Source organism: Orussus abietinus, unplaced genomic scaffold, assembly GCF_000612105.2.
Source record: "Orussus abietinus isolate OABI.00-Male unplaced genomic scaffold, Oabi_2.0 scaffold26, whole genome shotgun sequence".
Taxonomy (NCBI): domain Eukaryota; kingdom Metazoa; phylum Arthropoda; class Insecta; order Hymenoptera; family Orussidae; genus Orussus; species Orussus abietinus.
Genome location: NW_019395989.1, coordinates 478,707 through 499,480, shown reverse-complemented (window position 1 = coordinate 499,480; position 20,774 = coordinate 478,707). Strand labels below are relative to the sequence as shown.

At 46.0% G+C, this 20,774-nt stretch overlaps 1 protein-coding gene and 1 long non-coding RNA gene across 12 annotated transcripts; one reads left to right on the top strand and one right to left on the bottom strand.

Annotated features, from left to right (window-relative positions):
• The first annotated feature begins 313 nt into the window (after positions 1-313).
• On the top strand, positions 314-20,766 carry LOC105703655 (actin-binding LIM protein 2). 10 transcript variants are annotated; one of them, XM_012432189.2, is made up of 15 exons: positions 314-470; positions 8,128-8,288; positions 8,366-8,531; positions 8,782-9,016; positions 9,495-9,813; positions 10,962-11,033; positions 11,488-11,674; positions 11,814-12,079; positions 12,207-12,468; positions 12,596-12,682; positions 13,717-13,817; positions 15,208-15,277; positions 16,321-16,403; positions 17,543-17,746; positions 17,950-20,766. In XM_012432189.2, the coding sequence occupies exons 1-15, from the start codon at positions 467-469 to the stop codon at positions 18,061-18,063; spliced, it is 2,331 nt and encodes a 776-aa protein (XP_012287612.1). In that variant the 5' UTR covers positions 314-466; the 3' UTR covers positions 18,064-20,766. The 10 variants fall into 10 exon arrangements, 9 of the variants coding, with proteins under 9 accessions (XP_012287612.1, XP_012287610.1, XP_012287608.1 ...); XM_012432187.1 differs by lacking the exons at positions 314-470; positions 13,717-13,817 and adding exons at positions 4,601-4,916; positions 14,594-14,691 and having other exon boundaries at positions 16,321-16,361; XM_012432185.1 differs by lacking the exons at positions 314-470; positions 13,717-13,817 and adding exons at positions 4,601-4,916; positions 14,594-14,691.
• On the bottom strand, positions 947-2,349 carry LOC105703656. Of its 2 annotated transcripts, none has more exons than XR_001104378.2 (2): positions 2,139-2,349; positions 947-1,731 (listed from the first exon to the last, which is right to left on the bottom strand). It is a non-coding gene; the product is annotated as an uncharacterized LOC105703656 (long non-coding RNA). The 2 variants fall into 2 exon arrangements; XR_001104377.2 differs by having other exon boundaries at positions 2,143-2,349.
• Positions 20,767-20,774: the final 8 nt, after the last annotated feature.

Sequence of the window (20,774 nt, the reverse complement as noted above, 5' to 3'; positions counted from 1 at the left end):
GAGATACAAGTACGCCGTGACCCGCCAACGGCGACTGATAGATGCACCGCCATTGACCGCCATCGCGAGTGCGCGAACCCCTACGATAAATTCGTTGCGCCGCCCTTGGGGGCAAAAAACGGTGAAAGCTAACGTACGAAACCAGAGGGCAGCACAGGATGCGATGCGCGACCCTGCCCGTGAGCAATCTCCCAACTCATCTCTGCTCGGGAGTGCCCGAGCGAGGTTTCGAAAATGGTCGCCAGGGCGCGGCGCAGTCGCGCGCTCCCGCTCGCGGCCGAGCCACGCAATATGTCGGCCAGTAAGCGTTCGGCGTGAGGAGACGGCGCGTCGGTTTTTCGGGGTTTTCTAAGTGAGGTCAGGGAGCGGCGTCGGACGGCCGGTGCGGGATCGCGAGTTCCTCGAGGATATGACCGTCTGACTCGGTGCGCCCCGTCAGCCAGGACCACGGAAGCTGCTCGAGAAAATGGGTGAGTCGACTCGCGAACGCCGCCGGCGCGGCCGAGGGTCGCGTTACGACCCTTCCGCGACACACTGCCCGACTGCGGACACGCCCGCGCCCTTTTCGCCCCGTTTCGCCCGTCTTTGCCCATTCTTCCCCGTTTTCGCCTCGATTTTATCGGGGATGAGCCGAGCCCTCGAATTCCTCCGTTCCGAGGAACGGCGGGCCGATGTTTTCGAGGAAGAACTTATCCGCAGGCGTCCGCTATAATTAGGCGGATCCGCGCGCGGTTTGACGTTTTCTGGGCCGGTTTTTCATGCTCGTTTTTCCCAACGGGGAACGGCGGTCGCGTTATTTGAGCGTGACCCGCATTCTGAGCCAACCTGAAGAACCAGAGTCGGTTAACCCTCTTGTTCCTCGCACATGAACTCAGGATCCATGACTTTGCTCGTTTACACCGAATATAGCCGGCTCGAGGATTTAGAAGCCTTAACAGGGTGCCGGTTAAAGTCGGCGGGGGGATTCTCCGCAATTTTATTAAAGGGGAACCGCTGTACAGCTTTTTGAACGTGACCTGCATTTTGAGATCGGGGAACGGACCTGAGCCGATTAACAATTTTCAATCGGTGTGCCTTTAGAATCGAGGGTTCATGTTGAGTTTGTTGAATTCTTGTTCCTTGACGTTAAGTCTACATTTTTTATTTGTTTCGTTTCATTCTTTATTGAGAATGATCATTAACCTTCATTGAGTGTAAATGTTGAATGGCATGTATCAATTGTAATCACAGTGAGTCTTGAATTATTTATCTTCATTGAAGAATTCCTTACGGTTTTCAGATGCACCCTCTTTGGTGCTCTCTTAGCGTCGCTCTAGTAAATTAATTCGGTACTTCTTGTTATCTGCCTAATGCACTTTGGCACACGGTATCGGAGAGTGCCGTTAGCTTCAGAAGAGAGGATGGTGAATTCTTTTGGTCTCTCCGCAGCTTGTCCACACCTAATTAGAACTCTCGCCTACTCGGGTGGACAAATTAGACGCATTTGTAAAAGTCTGCCCTTTGAATCACTCGTGTATTCTTAGACACTCGACGTTCGATAAGACAAGGAGAGAGATGGAGGGCCTTTGTAGATAAGAAGACAACGCCAGTCCAGATATCTTGGAGAGAACGATTTCCTGGCATCGGTTCCAATTAAGTCAAGCCAAGCTTCCTCGACGCTTCTGGCCACGAATGACAATTTCTCGTCACAAGTCGTCGACTGCTTAAGGAGGGCCTTCGGGTGCCGTTAACCTGGAGAACGAAAGGTTATACAGTTCACGGGATTGTGTCATCGCGTCTTACAAGATTGGAATATGCAACAATATGTAACGGGGTGTAGTAATGTGGAATAATATGTAATAACGTGTAACGCGATACGTCGGAGGTTATGTCACCGGTCCACCCGCGCCCCGTGCTATAATCCATTCCTCGTTGCACTTGCGCGTCGGCGCGCATTATATTATGTAACGAGCGGTGCACGAACGTGCTCGATGAATAATACTCTCGTCTGGCCATTGTCGGACTTAAATGGGATGCGATCGACGAGTCGCCCCGCGAGATCGCGCGCGCGTGCAGCCGACCCATTGTCGCGTCGCGAATCGCGCGCGACAATTTAACCCTTTCCCATTGCCCGGTAAAAAATGCGATCGTGAGCTTACATACAAGATTGAACCATCATCTTGATATCCCTATGAAGACTAACAAGCATTCCTCCTTTCTCCTTCCCTCGGATTTTGCAAAACAGCTACGCAATCCAAAATGGCGGCGGGCTTCCCTCGGCAAGAGAAAAAGGAAGGAAAAAAATCCCCCCTTTTATTCTCGCCAATTCTCCAGAATATCAGAAGTGGGGGACAGGGTTGAACAGTTACGCGTAATTCCAGTTTTCTTTTTTTTTTTTTTTGCGTAAAATACAAAGCACGTAAATGCAAGTGAAATACCTAATCACCCGACAAAGATGGCGGGACTGTACTCACTTTTTCAAAGCGGTCAAAGGTATACACCACTTCTGGAACTGCGGAAACAAAGTCCCACGTTCGTGTAATTTACTTTACGCGGTGAAATTTTTAAAATAAAATACCTAAGAATTTACTGTAGAAAATAAAAAGAACTACGGAGGTTACGTGGAGGATTTTGCTTAACCGTGGTCCGTGGGCTTGCCTCTTTCCCATGGGTCCGTGGGGTCGGCCAATCAGAGAGCAGCCGATTTATGAGCCGGCCAATCAGCGACGCCGGTTGCTCCGCCATTTTGGATTCGCCGAATCACGAGTTTTCTCGACCGAGGGTATACGGAAAAGCGGCGGAATTTCTCAGCTCTGGACAAATTCGCCCGGTGTGTCGGTCGATATTGATTTTCCGCCCCCCCCCCCTCGCCCCTCCTTGGGCGAGTCCCTAGAAAAGTCATTGCCTTTATCGCCCTCGATGCCCTTTCGCCGAGCTGCAATTGCATCGGCTTCCTCTATCGCTCTCTCTCCCTCTCTTCCGCTTATATACGTTCTCGTACTTAGAATTTTTATTTTACGAGTTTTATATCACACTGGGAATATAACCGAGAGTATAACCAGTGAATAAATTCTCTGCGAATTTATGAGAACTGCATGTTTTTTTTTTTTAGGAACGCTTTCATTTTATCATTGCTTTCTCGTTATATGTTTCTTTGAGTTCTTCGCTCGAATTTCGCGCCGATAACCCGAGAACGCGTTGCATGTTTAACTTCTTGTCCATGTAGACAAAATATTTCTCATTTTCTCCTTCGCCACTCCTCCATACGTCCACGAACTCGTTATATATTTCATTCTCTGTCACTCCTTAAATTATTCCTCCTCCACTTTCGACAGTTGATCAAACAATGGCCATTCTTCGGGCTCGCATTTCCCTCCCTCATATCGCGACATTTGTTTCTTTTCTCCTTTTTTTTTCTATATATATATTTTTTTTTAACAGAGATAAGAAGTGTCGGATTGAATTCAGACCGGTGTGGTCGGTCACGATGCGAGCGCACCTTTGGGTTTTAGGTTATGTAACCCGAGCCGGGTAATGTCGAGGCGCGTTATCGACTGTCGCACGAGGCTGATAAGATTAGGCCGAGAATTCGCGAGTGAGAGAGAGGGTATCTTCGATCGTGACTGTCGAATGTGTTTTCCAGACCGATTTTCGATTCTCCAAAAGAAAGAGGTCCAATTTAAAATCGCGAATTGGCCGATCGATCGATTATAAAACTATAGCGGTGGGCCAACCACCTCGCAGAAAGCGGATATCCTTGGAATCTCTAAAAAATGCAATTTGACAATGCAATCGTCCATTTTATCTTTACTTTACTCGAATTAAATTCAAATTAAATTCAAATTCGACCTACGGCTGTTTACTTTCGACTCGGTCGAAAAGTCCCGCCGCCATTTTCCTTCCCCCTCCATCTCGCTCTCTCACGTGCGCGTGCACGTTTCTTTCGCCGCCGTCTCGTCGGCGGTGTGCGTGTGTGTATAATTGAAAATCGCGGTTACGCAAAACCCGTCCCGTATGCATATTCGACATGGAGGGAGAAGGCTCTCCCGCGTAATCGCCGTTGTCCGGCGGCAGTTAACGATCCGCGTAATCGCGCGCGAATTTTAATTCGCCTGGGCGCGATTTATATGAGTGACACCTTGAAAAAGAGGGAGGATAAAAAAAGACTGTAAGTCGTCGGTGATAATGGAAATCACGGACACCTCGCCAGGTCACGTGACGTCACCCTGTCGAAAGGAATAATTAATCCTTTGGGTACCGGTAGACGTTTGGTCCAATGTTGCTTGCACGGCCTGATGAATTTCGCCCGTATGTCGAAAGGGTTAAATAGAGTCCGAGTAGATACTTGGAAAGTATTCGTAATTTATGGGCCAGGAGGACGGTTTCTTTAAACTCGTTTTAAATGCCCGGGATTTTTCAACCTGTCCCGTGGGTCCATTTTCTTTGTCAGATCTTAAGGGAAAAGTCTCTCGGACTTCGCAACGCTGAATGTTTAATGAACGTGCTTTTTCGGGCCGTTAGTCAGAACTGGCGAAGGTCGCGCCGGTGACGTCACTGGTCCCGCCCGCGGCGGGTAGCAGGGAGCTGACGTACCGGCGCGACGCCGCAGTCGCGGCTCGACCGTCGCGCGGGGAGGGTCGTCTCTCTTTGGAATTCCCGTTTTCGATTTTTTCCCTTCTGCTTTTCTTTTTCATTCCCGTGAAAGAGACGCTTCCCTTATGAAGCGTGATATCGGCGACACGAGGGCGAGGAAAATAAATAGGAAATAAAAAAGGGAGGGGGGTGACCTCTCGAGATTTCAAGACTGTCCACTGGGTCACGGGGCTGGGAGTCGTCAGCCCCTCTCTCGAGGGAAGACATGAGGTCCAAGAGGAACGGCCTCGAGGGCACTTCCGCCCTGAGGAACGGGAAGGAAGGAACGGGAGAGAAGAAGAAGGGTGAGCGAGGAGGGGATGAAGAGGGGGTGTTTTTTTTTCTTCCTTTCCCCGCGCAAATAGCATTTTACAATTACGGAAATGAGGAATATATATACAAATGTAGGAATTTCACGAAACAACCGGATATATATACAATGTCATTAATAATCTTTGTACCTCGTAACCTCTTTCACTGGTTCGATTTTTTATCGTTGCGAAATTTCTCTACGAGAGAAAAAAATCCAACCAGCGAAAGAAATTATATTTAAGGTGTGCACAGTCAAGAGGCGCATTCTCTCGAAATATATGGGTATATATGTAAACGCGTATGTATGTATATATATATTTTTTTTATCGGCGATCCTGCATTAGCGACTCGACGGGGTCAATTTGTCTTTGCGAGCTAATCGAGTTATCAGGGCGAGAGTAACGGGGCCTGGATAAGTGTAACGCCGTTAAGAGGGGCTCGAAATTGAGTATTAACGAATTAGGGCGTCTGGAATCGGTGGAATTTCTTTAATGCGAGGAATGCCTCGAATATTTCAAATATCTTGAATATCTGAAATATCTCGAATATCTGAGATACTTCTCGTATATCCTTATCCGTTAAAGGGAAACTCGTCGTTAAGAGCCACCAGGGGTCGAGCGATTATCGTTTGTCGTTTATCGCTCCTAACGACTCGAGCTAACGGCGAGCGGCCTAATGCTTACGGGGAAATCGTTACTTGAATCGGTACTTGAAGGGGGGGGATCGTTAATGCAGAATAAATGTCTAAGATGAATTCCGAGCCTCGATGAAGTCGGCCCTTTAAACGTCACACGAAAAAAAAAAAAAAATTGATAGCGACATTTTTAAGGATTGTTCATTCGGACATGCAGGACGATACAATTGTTATTGTACAACATTTGGGTAGGGCGACGAAATTTTGTCGATTTTTGTTATGATAGATGTATTGATAAAGATAAAGCGATTCATGCCGATCAGCTGATCGGCATGAATCGTACTTTAAACAAAATCGAAGAAGAGGTTTCGGTCACCTTTGACCCGACCGATCGATCTCTGGCAATTATTCGATAATCGAGGGCTAGGCCGCGATATTCGGTGACCCTCGTGCCTCGTAAAACGCATTCAAGAGAGAGAGAGAGAGAGAGAGGACGAGTACTCCGGGTCGTCGCGTTTGACCCCACTTTATGACATCCTATTTAGACCACTTTATGAATTGCATTAACATATCGCCAGGAATATGTGTCGTCGACGAGGTCTTCGTGTACACACGTGTATACATAATCATGTACATCTACGTGCATTAACGTATACATACACGCATGACGGGCGCACACTCATACTCAAGCACGTACACTGTGGGAAAAAAAAAATTTTAATTGAACCGATGAAATATATCGTTAATTCAAAAAATAATTATTTCACGCAAATGAACACTGGGATTAATTGCACGCGACTATTTGAGTTAATTCTTTGAATTAACAAAATGTTTCTTTGGAACGGTTCGAAAAAAAAAAAAAATTTTTTTTTATTTTTGGGCCCATGAATTTATTTTTCTTAGGATGTGCGCGTACAGTCGTGACGGTGTATGTTTAAGGACACACGTACACGTGATATGATGTACATGACTTTTCGCCCACGAGAGCGAGAGAGACAGAATTGCATCGGTGGATGCAGAATTCTTGCACGCTGCACTCACCGAGGGAACTCGTAACGCGAAACCACCGACTTTCTCTCTTTTTCACTCTCCTCTCTCTTTCTCTCCCCATCTCGCTCTCCACCCACGGGAGATAATTCTCGAAAGCCTAACTTTAAGCTTCGGGATGACTAACTCCCGAGCATGCACTTGCAGACATGCACAGGGATGCACTTCTCACATATAATGCGGTATACATGATTTGCATTGATTTTGGAATCACTTTTTCTTGGCTTTTTGGAAGCGAGTGAGAGGGGGGATATTCTCCTTGTCTGGGAGAATTTTTTTTTCATTTTATTTTTCATGGAAAAAAAATAATTAGGGTTTCTTTACCTCCACTTTCTTTCTATTCGTCAGTTAGTTTCTTATAGAACAAAAATCCAGGAAAGTGGACATTCAATTTTCATTTTTTTTTTGCGCCTTCTCGAAATATTAGAATGGATCTTTTAATAGTGAAGCGATTAGTTTAGTGTGAGGGCGAGAGGTATAAGAATTCTTTTTTTTTTCTCTCTCAAGGCGAGAAGTCTTCTCGATGACGTCCACAATGTAAGCCGATGATGTCAAGAGTGTATTTTTAAGTCGGCCGGTGACGATGCAAACCCACGTGCGAGCTCGAGGTACACATCGGACATGAATAGAGGGTCTAAAGAGTACTTGCAAAAAAAAATAGAAATATTTTTAGGAGCCTCTTCAATTTTTTTTCCATTTTTTTTTTTTCCCGAGGAATCCCAAAATTCTCGCCATTCGAGAGGACTCGGTCGACTTGACAAGAAAGAAAGAAAAGGTGGAGGGGTGTTTCGTTTATCGGTTGTGATTACAAGGCAACGATGGGAATTATTATTTCGTAATGAGAGTAATAAAAATCCAAGCACTCTAGGAGAGGCCTTCACCTGGTTTCTTTGATTAGCCAGTGCGTGTCTAAGTGCGTGATGAATGTCTTCTTTTTTTTTTTCTTTTTTTTTTCTATGTAAGGAACTTTTGTCGTTCTAAGTACTGCTTCTTCTTTTTTTTTTTCTTTCTTTCTTTCGTTACCCTTGATTCACACGAGGGGAACTTACACGTCAGACCTAATTACACGTGTAACTGTCGCATTTGAGGAGGACGTGTCTCGCATACGAGATGATCCATTTTGTGGGAAGACATTGTCAACGTGTCGCCGACATGAGTAATCGGAATCCGCCATGTTTTATTCATGGAGAGTTGAGGAAAAAGGGAAAGCAGTGCAGAGAGCAGTCGGGCCTTTGATTCCAAAAGCGAGCGAATTTTTACCCCTTGGATGTGATTTCTTTTTTTCATATAAAAAATTGCAGTCGCCGAAAAATTGACGCCCCTCTTTGTTAGTAAATTTATATTTCGATAAGAATTCGTCTTATTGATGAAAATCCTTAAAATCTTGCCACGGAATGAAAATTATGAAATGTGTTTAATTGTGCGACTTAGTTTTTCTGCATTTTTTAGGATGCACTTTTCACCTTAAATTTCGACTTTCACTTGTCTCACCTATTTTTTTTTTTCTCTCCTTCGATTTTCAGGGAAGGCTATCTGCCAGTCTTGCAAGAAGAAGTGCAGCGGCGAGGTGCTGCGAGTGCACAATAAATACTTTCACATAGGCTGCTTCAAGTGCGTCCAGTGCAATTCGTGCCTGGCGCAGAATGGATTTTTCACCCACGAGGGTGCATACTACTGCCTGAAGGTGAGTGCCCTCTCTCGATGCTGGAAAAACCCTGGATTTAATTATTTAATTATTTTCTAACGCCGCCGAATTTTCAGGACTACCGCGAACGATGGGGCACCAAGTGCACCGGTTGCGGGGAGTATGTCGAGGGTGACATGGTCACTGCTGGAGGGAAACATGCATTTCATCCCAGCTGCTTTCATTGTCGGAGATGTAGACAACCTCTTCTGGGACAAGGGACCAAGGTGACGCTGGTCCATGGTGAGGAGTTCCTCTGGGAAGCCGGGATAGAGAATTCCTTGATAAGCGCACGGTCATAATCAGGATCGAAGGGCTAGAAATTAATCGGGATTTTTTATCGGGATGATTTAAGTCAGCTGGATGTTGGTGATAAGGCGCAAAGGTGTAGTGATAAGGATATCGAGATCTCGACCTGGGGCGCCGACCTGGAGATCCGATGTCACTGGAGATTCATCGAGGCGATCGAGCTGATCTTTTGCGTGTTCCCCAGGTCAAGTGCTCTGTCATAAGTGCGTCGGCATGCCCTCGAGGGAGACGTCCACCCCGGTGGGCAACAGCGCCCCCACCTCGACGGGCGACACCTCGACCGACCCTGGAGCTTGTGCAGGTTGTGGACAACAATTACGAGATGGTCAGGCCCTGGTCGCCCTGGACAGACAATGGCACGTCTGGTGCTTCAAGTGCCACAGCTGCGACACCGTTCTCCAGGGCGAGTACATGGGAAAGTGAGTTCGGATTGTCCCTCTTCCATGGTCAGAGACTCGATTCACGCATACGAGTAGATTCACGTGAAAAATTTCGCACGCGAGTAGACTCGCATGAAAAAATTCGCATGCGAGTATATGCGCATGGAAAAATTCGCATGCGAGTATATTCGCATAAAAAAATTCGCATACGAGTAGATTCGCATGCGAGTAGACTCGCATGAAAAATTTCGCATGCGAGTAGACTCGCATGGAAAAATTCGCATGCGAGTATATGCGCATGAAAAAATTCGCATGCGAGTAGATTCGCATGCGAGTATATTCGCATGAAAAATTTCGCATGCGAGTAGACTCGCATGAAAAAATTCGCATGCGAGTATATTCACATGAAAAAATTCGCATGATAAAAATCGCGTACGAGTAGATTCGCATGAAAAATTTCGCATGCTTATTTAAATCCGCATTTTGATATAAAACTCGGTGGGTATCGTTTTTTCAGAGACGGGGTGCCTTATTGCGAGAAGGACTACCAGAAGCAGTTCGGGGTGAAGTGCGCCTACTGCAGCCGCTACATAAGCGGCAAAGTGCTGCAAGCAGGAGACAACCACCACTTCCATCCCACCTGCGCCAGGTGCACAAAATGCGGAGACCCCTTCGGGGACGGCGAGGAGATGTACCTGCAGGGTGCGGCCATCTGGCACCCTCGTTGCGGCCCAGGGCCTACCGGGTCGAATGGCATCGTCAATGGGCACGGGGATGCCCACACGCCCCGGCACCGAGAGTCCGAGCGCATCTCCAGCAGCGCTTCGGAGATGCAAGTAAGGGCACTCCGAATGCCGAGGAGATACCGGGTTGATCGAATCGATCGAATCGATCGTCCTGGTCGAGTGGATCGGACAAATCCAATTAGGCCCGGTTGGACAACTCGGGTTAACCGAGGTTTAACCGGTTCAACCTGCTGTAAATCAATTAAACTCCGGTTAACCCGAGTTCTGGAAGCTGGGTTTAACCGTGCCGATCGAGCGGTTAGAGTTGATCGAGTTGATCGACCCGATTAAACTGATCAACCTGATCAATCCGATCGTGCCGAGTCAACCGGATTTAACTGATCGATCGGATTCCTCGGATCGAATCGACCTGATCAAACTGATCGCGCCGATCCAGCGACTCGACCTGTTCGTCCCGATCGATCCAATTGATCCGATCGATCCAATTGATCCGATCGATCCAATCGACCTAATCGAGGAAATCTCTCTCGCTTTTCTTCCGCTTCATCCCGGTCAGGGCGAACCCGGCGAGACTAGGGAGGCGACCTGCCCTGTAAAAAGGCAGGAAACAATTGCGCACCCCCGCAGATTAGTCGCATTTGTACATAAACGCATTTAGGCTTGAGCCTCCTTGAGCCTCGTATTTGGTGCTTGCTCTGATTGTATAATTTCGATGTCGTGCATACCGGCGACGTCCCCAGGATGACGACACGATGTCCACTTCCACTTCGGCAATACCGCTCTCAATTTAAAAACACTAAATAAATTTCTAAACTACTAAATCGAATACCCGGGGCCGTCGACCGACATCTCTAGCTAACGTCTAGCCGCACTCCGCCTTTATTTATATTTAATTAATCAACGGAAATTGAAAAAACGATATTTTTATCATCCCTATCGTTGGGTACTCGGTGTAGTATTGTGTACAGCTGCGTTTTGATTTTGCGCCGAAGGGGGAGGATGGCTTTTTAAATATTAATTCCCGGGATCATAGAGGGCCCTCTCCCTCGTCCAAGTTTTCCCTTATCGCACGCCTTGTATTCTCAATTTTTTTTTATCGCTCTCCTTTGCCGATTATTTCCGATATTTTTTTCTGGTAATTATTTAAGTCTCGCCTGAGCCGAGTCCGCGGCCGCTTCTTTTGCGACTCTCATTTACCTGTTTTCTCGTTTTTTTATTTGCACGGTCATTGTGTATAGTTTTCAATGCGGTCACGCACGCCAAGCCTGAATGGATCGCTGGGCAGCCCTTTCAGCAGCCTGAGTCGCAAGGTATGCCACCAGAGCCTATTTATCCGAAATTCATGGACCTTCGAGTCCCTCAGGGAGGGATTCGAATTTTTTCTACCTTAAGAGACCCTTCCGGAGGCCCGATAATCGCGCGGAACGTCAAAAACACCGGAAATTTCTGCGTACTTTTATAACGGCCGAGCGACGCCATGTCCGCCATTTTGGATTTCAAGTCTCGCCGAGGCGAGAACACGGCGCCAAACTTTTGCCCGATATTTCGCAAAAGAAATGCTATTTGCCATCGGAATACAATACAAAATGATGTTAAATATTCTGAAAATGTATCGGGTGAGCTCTTCATACCGGATTATAAACGTGGAGACGAGGTTATCACGAGTTGAAAATTCGTTTTCGCTGCCGCGCGATGGCGGGCCTTTTGAAGAGGCGGTTGCGATCTGAGAGCAAAAACGCGTGATTAATATCGAATATTTCTTAGTACTACTCTGCAAGATCCGGCAGTCCTGGACTCACTCTGCGGGAATATGGACGGGGTGGAATCGAGGATGTCTCCAGGATTTACACTTACTCTTACCTTACGGAGACGCCAACACAGGGGTATCTGAAACGTCCTATTCAGCCTTACGACAAACCGCCGACCAGTCCTCATTTCCATAGACCGAGCTGTGAGTCTTCGAGTTCCTCATGTAGCTTGAATATAATATAAAAATATTTTTATTTTTATTCTGGGCCAGGGGGTGTATTCATGATCTCGAGTATACAGAGCCGTGATTTAATTCCTCTGATAAGACCTATTATCCGCAGCGTCGCGCTCGATAAGGAGCAGTGGAGGACGCAGCAGCCGGTCAGGAATGAGAGCCATGGTGGACTCTTTAAGCGACACGAGGCCGAAATCCCCGGCAGCGGGGAGCCAGGTCGACAACGACGAGCCTATCGAATTGGCACATTATCCGGATGCGATGAAACCTCCCCCGGGAGCACAGCCTCCGATCGAGAGGGACGATTTTCCTGCCCCTCCTTATCCTTACACCGATCCCGAACGACGTAGAAGATGGTCCGGCACATACAAGGTACCTGGAGAAATTAACTCTATCTTAATTTAACTCATAAGGTTCATAATTTCGCTTCCTTAAGAACATTATCCCAATTAAAACCCTCTTCGATTCTCTTCGATGAATTCCTGGAAACTCCCTTCAGGGCGTGTCGACCTCGGACGACGAGGACGTCGTGGATAATCAGGCGTATATCCAGGAGGCCGAACAGAAGCTGAAAAAGGAGCGAGATGAGTTGAGCAAGATCGACACGGGCATCGCTAAAGTGTTCCTACAGGACCGGGAGAAGGACCGGGAGAACCTGCGACACAAGGCTGCCAACGTCGACCCCAGGAACGCGTCGAGGACGCCATCTGCCGCTCGAGAGCCGACCTACAGATTGCGCTACGAAAGCCCAGTCGGTGCTTGTAAGTTTCCTGTAATTGTCGATAATACTTTTAAACTCTCATAAATTCCCAAAGAATTTAATCATCGGTTCTTATTCCCATATTTTAATTTATTTAATACGTCATTTCATATCTTTACCTGTTGCAGCGCCCTCCAGGAACATCGACCACGCGAAGCCCTGGGAGGACGACGACGGCATCAGCTGCAGGTCGAGCGTAGGGCCGGCCTACAATGGTGGGTCGCATAACTCTCATCGCGTTGTCTATTAACACGAGCGTGTATATGTCATCTCATACATGTCCACACGTTCGCACATAACACTCTTGACATATTTCACTCTGCCGTCGAGCGGGTGTCGGCGTTCGGCTGCGCGTTCTCGAAAGCGTGGCGTGCTTTCTGCACAGGGTAAAATAAAAGGGACGAGGAAGGCCGTCGACACGTACCTCTGGTGCACGTACGTGGAGTTAATAGGGACGAGAGAGATTATTTGGCATCTCGCATAGCAGGCAACGGTTTAATTACTTAGAGTTTGAGTGTCCGCGGAGGGTCGGTGCTCTCGTCGGCCTTAGAGAAAGAAATCAGAAGTAGGGATGGGTCGACTCACCCGATCTCGATTTTTGTGGCCTAGCACCCGAAGCCAAACGGTTACAGGTCTCAGGTGATGTATCCTTTGCATGCACGCTTTAGTACCTATTTGCTTAATCATTATCGGGGAGGAAAAATTTCGACCACGTTAAGAGAGGTTGGACCGTGTATTTTTATTTCTGTACATACACTCTCTTTCGTTTATTTCTGTATATACATTTTGTGTTCCGATATTTGTCCGATGGGGGACCAGGGGAATTATGTAAGTTATTTTTCAATTTCTCGTGTCGAGTTTAACAACGTCAGAGGTAACAGGGATTTTTCCTGGGTGATGCGATGCACTCGCAGGCACACTTTGCTATGCTGTTGCACGTTGCACGAGGTATGACGTGGTGGTTCGACTCATCGGAAACACTACAGGTTGCCTCGAAGTACATCCCATCGCCGTCATGATTCCTTGAGAACTCGGTCCAGCAATGTTGGAAGACACCTAAGGGTTTCTCGTGACTCTCTTCACCTCTTTCCATGCATCCGTGTGTTCCTTTGAGTGCGTACTCTTTCATTTTCTCCTCTTCGTCTTCCAACGTCGAGGGCCCGGGTTTGGTCACCTGCATTACCGATCGTAAAACCATCGTGTCTCTATTTGTGTTTTTGTGTTTGTGTTGTGTTTGCGCGGGCGGCAGCTGGGAGGTCTTCGGCTCGTTCCCCGGCTCCCAGAAACTATCCGCCCCTTGGTACTCAACGAGCGTTCACCCTTCCAACCGCCTCTAGGCACTATCAGTCGGTGAGTCCGATAGCTCCGCAGCAGGTCTAACGTGGTCTGCAACTCGTCCTCCCTCGGCAGAAAGCACTTTTGAAATTCTTCTCTACCCTTAGATTGAAAATAAATAGATCCAGTCGAGTCAGGCTGGAGGAGTGAGGTTATGTTGCCACCACGTAAGGCCTCGTAGTCTTGATAAGTTCCCCGATAACTCCTCTGCGAACTTACACGGGTGCTGGTCGTACACGCGGCGGAAACTCCCAAAGGGAAGGATTAAAGCGAAGAGAACGACCGATCAGCTGTTAATCGATCGCCACCGATTGGCGCGATCAGCTGATCGACAGCGACGTCACGTGACGCGGTCAGCTGATCGACGGTATTGCCAGGTCGACGTTCTGGAAATTTTCGGAATTAATATTTAACAGGCATCCTTTAAAAGTTCCTCATCTTTCAGTCCACTTCCAAACGAGGGAAAATTCATTCGGATTTTTTTTTTTAATTCCTTCTCTCACTCTGGCAACACTGTCGAGCGACCACGTGGCGCGCGCGTCTATCAGCTGTTCGACCACGTGGCGCGCGTTTGACAGCTGCCGACCGGTCGCGTCTGACAGCTGCGCGCCATGGCCAGAGCACGGCTCTCGAGATACAGTTTCCCATGTAAATGCCAAGGGAATTTAAAAGTGAAGAAAAATTGCGAACGTGGGGCATCCGTATGGGAATGAGATAGCGAGCTCTCTCTCGTCGGCACCTGACAATTAATCAAGTTTAACTCCTCTTCGATTCTGACATTTGACGACCAGTTGTGAGCTCCCTTCGGACCGTCCCAAAACCGGGATACGGCCTGGCACCGCGAAGTCACACCTTCTCGTCGACCGGCGGTTCGGTTTCTGCTCTCCCCGTAAGTCTTGACCAGCTGCAGCGCAAGAGGCCTCTGATAAGAGGACCCCCTGCAGCGCGTTTCACTTCTCTTTTTTTTTTGTTCCCTCTTCAATTTATTTCATGGTTTTTTTTTTTTTCAAATCTCTCTTTTCGAATTCCGTAGAGGTTATGGCGACGCGAAACGGGCGCATTCTCAGGTACTCGTATTCCACTTTTCTCCGAGCTGGATGGACCGAATCGCTTGAAAATCTAACGCGTTAACGTGGACACCTTGGGGAAGGTCGCGACAGTATGGAATCTTAATTAAAAAAATTCCCTTCCATTGAGAATTTTTGGATTCTTTAGAAAAGTGGGATTTCATCCGTGTCGGGATTTTTTTTTAGGGTGTCTATGTGACGTGGTGAAATTGTTAACGATTCGGTATATCTGGATCGGAGGTAATGTAGAATGTACGATGGAGATACTCGTTTTTCGTCGCCTTAATGAGAGATTATTGGAGGCGCCGGATACTCATCGAATTTTCTTTGTCATCCAGGTTGACTACTCCTTCAGCGGAATGGGCGACAAGACTCATAGCACCGACTTCTCCTCAGGAAAATCCGACAGTGAGTAACGAGGCGAATGGCTCTGAGAAAGTCTCCGCTGAGAGCATCCACGACCTGGCCCGATTTTTCCCCAGCATAATAAGAGAGTAAAAAACGATTCGGAGGTTTCCAATACCTCGAGAAGAGATTTGATTTACACCTTCGACTCCTTCGCTGACAATCGACCTTTGTTTACACTGAGAAAGAACATTGTTGGTTGACTCGAAGAAATTACGACAATGAAATCCTGCGATAGAATATGTTTAAAGAAATGTCACTCTTGCAATTATGTATGACTCGGGCAACTAATCTATTTTTCTCAGTGTACACGTCGACTTTTTTTGCGTTTTTCTTATTTTTATTTTTTTTTATTTTTAAGCCCAGCATGCATTTACTAATATTTGCTGCTAACGAGACGTCGCACCGTCATTGTCGCTTGTTCTTGTTCGACAATGCTCCAGATCTTGACTGGCAGCTCTACATGTCGGAGTCTGTGAGATGCTCTCTAGACTTCGATCGAGTCACGGTCTCGATTTTATTTTCCACCTTCGAGTGATTGATTATAAAATTGAGGTTATTAAAAATATTCTAGATTTTTTTTTAGACGTATAATTAACGCTCCGAGGAGAGAAGGGTAGCCAATGTATTTTAATATGCACATCCGCACACGTATGTACTTGGCGTGAAACTCTCTATCCTCGGCGACATCTAAACAATTATACATCAATCGCTCGAAATAATGCATAAAAAAATCGAAACCGCGGATCGATTTATTCCAAATTGCCGATCCTGCGATCCTGCACCTGTCGATCTCTGCCTCGATGGGCCTGAAACAGATTTTTTAATTTTTCTTTTTTCTCGAGAGCAAATTTAGCGTTCCAAGGTGTAACAAAAATGAGAATTTTGGATTTTCGTCGACAACACTTTTGCATTTAATTGCGGTAGAAAAGGAGGCTGAGAGGGCAGTCGCAGAGGTCTCTATCTTTAAAGTGACACTGATCATGTACGATACGGTTTGACCTGGTTTTTCTTCTCCCTTTTTTTTCCCCAAAACAACAATTTAGTATCTGCAGGCAGCATCACGGATGTGGACCGGCGGGCATTGGTATGTACCACAGCCCCCTACTACTCCCGGCGAATTAGCATGGTTTGTAAGCTTGTGATTGCACCTTTACCGCCTAATCGATCCTAGGAACACCCTGGAAGAATAAAGGATTAAGGCGGTGGGAAAGTGGCGTCGGAGAGGTCTCGTTTCTTCCACTTTTCCCCTAACCGGGTGTTCCGAGTCGCTTCGAAATTTACCTCGTGAATATGGAGGGTATAAGGAAGGTCCCTACACTGAAAAGATGTCGGAATTTCACAAGTTTCATTTAGAAGGAATGAAAATTTAAGGGTGTAGGGACCTTCCTTCCACCCTCCATATTCAGGTTGTAAAGTTTCAAGCGATTCGGTACACCCAGTTATGAGAAAAGTGTCATGAGCCCTTCAAATTCCACTTTCACCCCCCCCCCTTAAATAGTAAAAAAAAATAAAAAAACGTTGTACATAGCTGTGAATATTTTTGCATGTACGCTTGCCAGCGTAAATTCTTCGGCATTCCACTTTGCGTGTACATACCTCTTACAATTGTCATTGTTTTTTTTTTTTTATTATTATTTCTTTCGCCTCTGTCGGATGCATTTCACCATATTAACGCAATTAACCGAGTGCGTTGCATCCTGATCCCATGTCTTGCCTGTATTTTCCCCAGAGTAGTTACATCGAATTTGTTTTATTTCGGTAGTAGTAATTAGTTCATTCCTGTAAAGAGTAGATACGTGTACAGTGTATTATCTGGTTGTAGAGCTAAATATGTAGAGTGGTGTAATGCCATCTCTACTCTCGTGGTTTCGTAACGATGTCAAATCTCTATTGTTCTTATTGTCCTCTCGAGTTTAGTCCTCGAGAAAATTCGGCAGAGTTTCGCGCCAAGTACATACTTAAGGATTTTTTTTACATACAAAAGAAACGGTAATATTTCAGATTTAACACAATAATTATGACGATATATGTAATATGTACTCGGCGAAGATTCTCTACGTCTGAAATATTTTTTTTTTTTAATTTCATGTCTGTATAAAGTTTTACGGAATTAATACGAACACCATCGTTTTGATGGTCAAGACATATGTGTACTTGGCGATGATTCTTTACTCCTGATGAGCTGTTTTTTTTTAATTTTTTTTTATTTTGTGTAATATAGTTGTATGTATGTATGTGTATTAATGCATTGTTACGTCGACACAGAATGACGGCGGGATTCTGCCTTCATCAACCACATACACAGGTGGACTGGGCTCGGTGGTCGGATCCCATGGTGGACACCACGTCCGTCGATCCCTCCCGGATATGGGAGCGACCCCCAGCGAACCTCCGAAACTCTATCCTTATCATTTGCTGATAATCACCAACTACAGGTTGCCGGCCGACGTAGATCGTTGCAACCTCGAGGTGAGCCTGTGGATCAATAGTTGAATCAAGTTGCAACTATACATTATTCCAAATGACTGTCGCAACATTTATCAAGATTATGTTTTTTTATTTATTTTTTTTCTCAACCCTTTACCGTGAAAATACCTCTTCCCCCTTTTCTCCAACCTGGGTGCGCCTAATCGTTTGTAACCTCCACCACGTGTTTTCTCTTAACGTTTCAGCATCACCTCTCCGACGCGGAGTTCCAGATGGTCCTGGGCTTCAGTCGAGCAGAGTTTTACCGACAACCTCTGTGGCGTCGCAACGAGCTGAAGAGACGAGCCCGACTCTTCTAATTCGACGGACGAAGGAGTACCATCCGGCCGCCATTTTGTCCAGCCCTTTCTTCCCCGTTTTCCATGGATATGAAAAAATTAACGGCCAGTGTACCGTCATTTACGTGGAGTTAAAAATGCCGGCCGGTGCAACCGCCACTTCTTTTTTAATTACGAAATGACGGTCGGCGTGTAGCCCTCGTTTTCGTGGATTTAAGAAAATGGCGGCCGGTGCAACCGCGTACATTCCTTCCGCGCGATCCGTAGAGTAGTCGTGAGAGTATATCGTAGATCGTTTCTATGGATATGCGTGACGGGGAAAACCCGGGAAACTGGGGATGTCCTAATGGTCGGGTGTCGGAAATGTACACACCACTGCCACTCGTCAATTCTCTCGGCCAACGAGTCCGGGACTTTGCGGAGCGGAAACGGGCGGCTTGACACAGTTCTTAGAGCAGAGTTCACGGCGCTTAGCCCGTTTTCTATTGTAGGATGTACGGCCGGCTTTTACTGTCTATCGCTGGTGGGGAAAGTGACAAGAATAAGGAAAAGAATTTCGACGATAGGAGGCGCGGAACGCTTAGATGCGATTTTCTATATATGTTTTACTATTCTTTGATATGGACCTCGGACAATTGGTATAAAGCGCGTCACGGAGTTACCAATCAGTTCGGTGAAGTTTTCATACGTTTTTTGGGTTTTTTTTTTTCCCCCCGGGGATCGAGGTGCAACGTTTGGGCGTTTTTCTAACTTTTATGGGGTTTTCGTGGGGTTCTGCAGCCTCTCGTTTTCATTGCAGAGACCTGATCGCAACCGGTGATCGCGGGTAGAAGTTCGCGTCGCGCCTGACGCACTTCCGGGAGGTTATTCAATGTTCAACTAGTGTTAACGTCGATAGTTCCGAGTTTTTTTTTTTTTTTTTAATCGGGCACCGCGACGCTGGACGACCTCGCGGGATATGTATTTAATTATTAACGAGTATTCCCATCGATATCCAAGCTTTGGTCCCGTCTGGCGATGCGATGCTGTGTCGGGAAGGTGTTTAACTGCACAAGAGTCGTGGAAGGGCGCGGCGAGGTCGGGTATAGGGAATATAGTGAGGAAGAGTATAGACGGTGAAAAAATTTCAAGATTCTCTTCGGTATGCTAGGAGTTACACTTTTAGACGAGTCGAATGCTTATCGTTACCCTGTTTCGAGTCTTTTAGTGCTGGAAAAGTTTCATCCATCGCCTATAGTCCTCCTCACTATATCTCCTATGTTCGACCTCGTTGGCAACGACGAAGAATGACTTCCCGAGGCGAAAAGGGAACCGGGCAAGAAGCAAGGGGACGCAGGCAATACGCCATCGATAGGATGCACTGTTGTAAATAAAAAGAAACGCGAAAACGAGACAAGAAAAACGGCCAGGAAGAAGATAGCAGGATCCGTGTGCTCGCGTCGCAGAGGAGCTGCGCGCGCATACGCTTTTCCCGATTAATTATACATATATACATATATACATACCTACGTATATATATATATATATATAGATAAAAAAATATTACACGATGCTATCACGTAAGAGCTACTACTATTGATAATTTTAATAACTACCATTATATTTTAATATAAGTGAGCAACAAAAAAAGGGTACGAAATGTGTAGGTAGGAGCTACAGCTTGTTATCGAGGGAGCTGATTTCTTTCCTCGAGGATGTCGAGCTCTAGGATTTGAAGGATTTATTAATCGGTCTCGATTTAATAACCGATGCCTCCGGGAGCCAAGCTCGAGTAAAGAACTCTAGAACGTGTTGCACGACTCGACGAAGTCCGGAATCATTTTTATCGAGGCTCCGATAGTGCGACACTCGCAATAACGCTGATTACCTATATACATATAAATACATATATAAATATATATATATATATATAAGGACCGAGCGCGAGGCTGTGTCTTTTAACGGGTCCTTTTGTACATTGAGTTTTCGGCTCTCGCGCGCCATCAGCGATTGCGTTTCTTTTGCTATTAATTATTAATTATTAATTATTGATTATTGATTATTGAGTACTATTAACATTTATCCGTACGCGTCCTATGCTAAGTCATGTGCCTATGAGAGGAAGAAGGAGGACGTGTCGCGAGGATGACTCCTTTTATTTCCTGCTACGCTGATAAAAATTATAATGTTAATTTAAAGTTAATTTTTGGTTGTTTCGATGGCACAATAAATTGCAGGAAAGTTACATTGACTCCGTAATGTCACATTCAGCTTATAAGTGGAGTTAAGGGAAATTATAATGTAACGTTAGGTGTATTTATTCACTTTTTAATTTGTAATTTTTTTAGTCTAGTGTTTTTTTTAATGTAAAATTATGGTTTTAGGGTGTGTAAAGATGCATGTAAATTTCTATGGATTTTTATCAGTTTCAGGGAAAGTCCTTTGACACGTTCTCGAGTCGCGTTTGTACATTTCTGTGTCGACACTCGCCTATTCGTTTCCTCAGCTTTTTCGCGGCGAGAAGGCGAAACGTAATTCGGGAGATTTAATGTTCACGTAGTGAGAAAAGCGGGGAAGAAATTGGCATCCTTGCTTACTCTTGTTCAAGGATTCTTGAAATTACTGGAGGAAGAGTCGTTCCGCCTTCCAAGTCGTACTATTCGAGCCACCTGTAAGTTTCTATTGTATAAAAGCACATTGCTTGCGCTAGTCCCTAAAGTTAAATAAAAGCAAACTCTGTAAGTCCTTCCAGG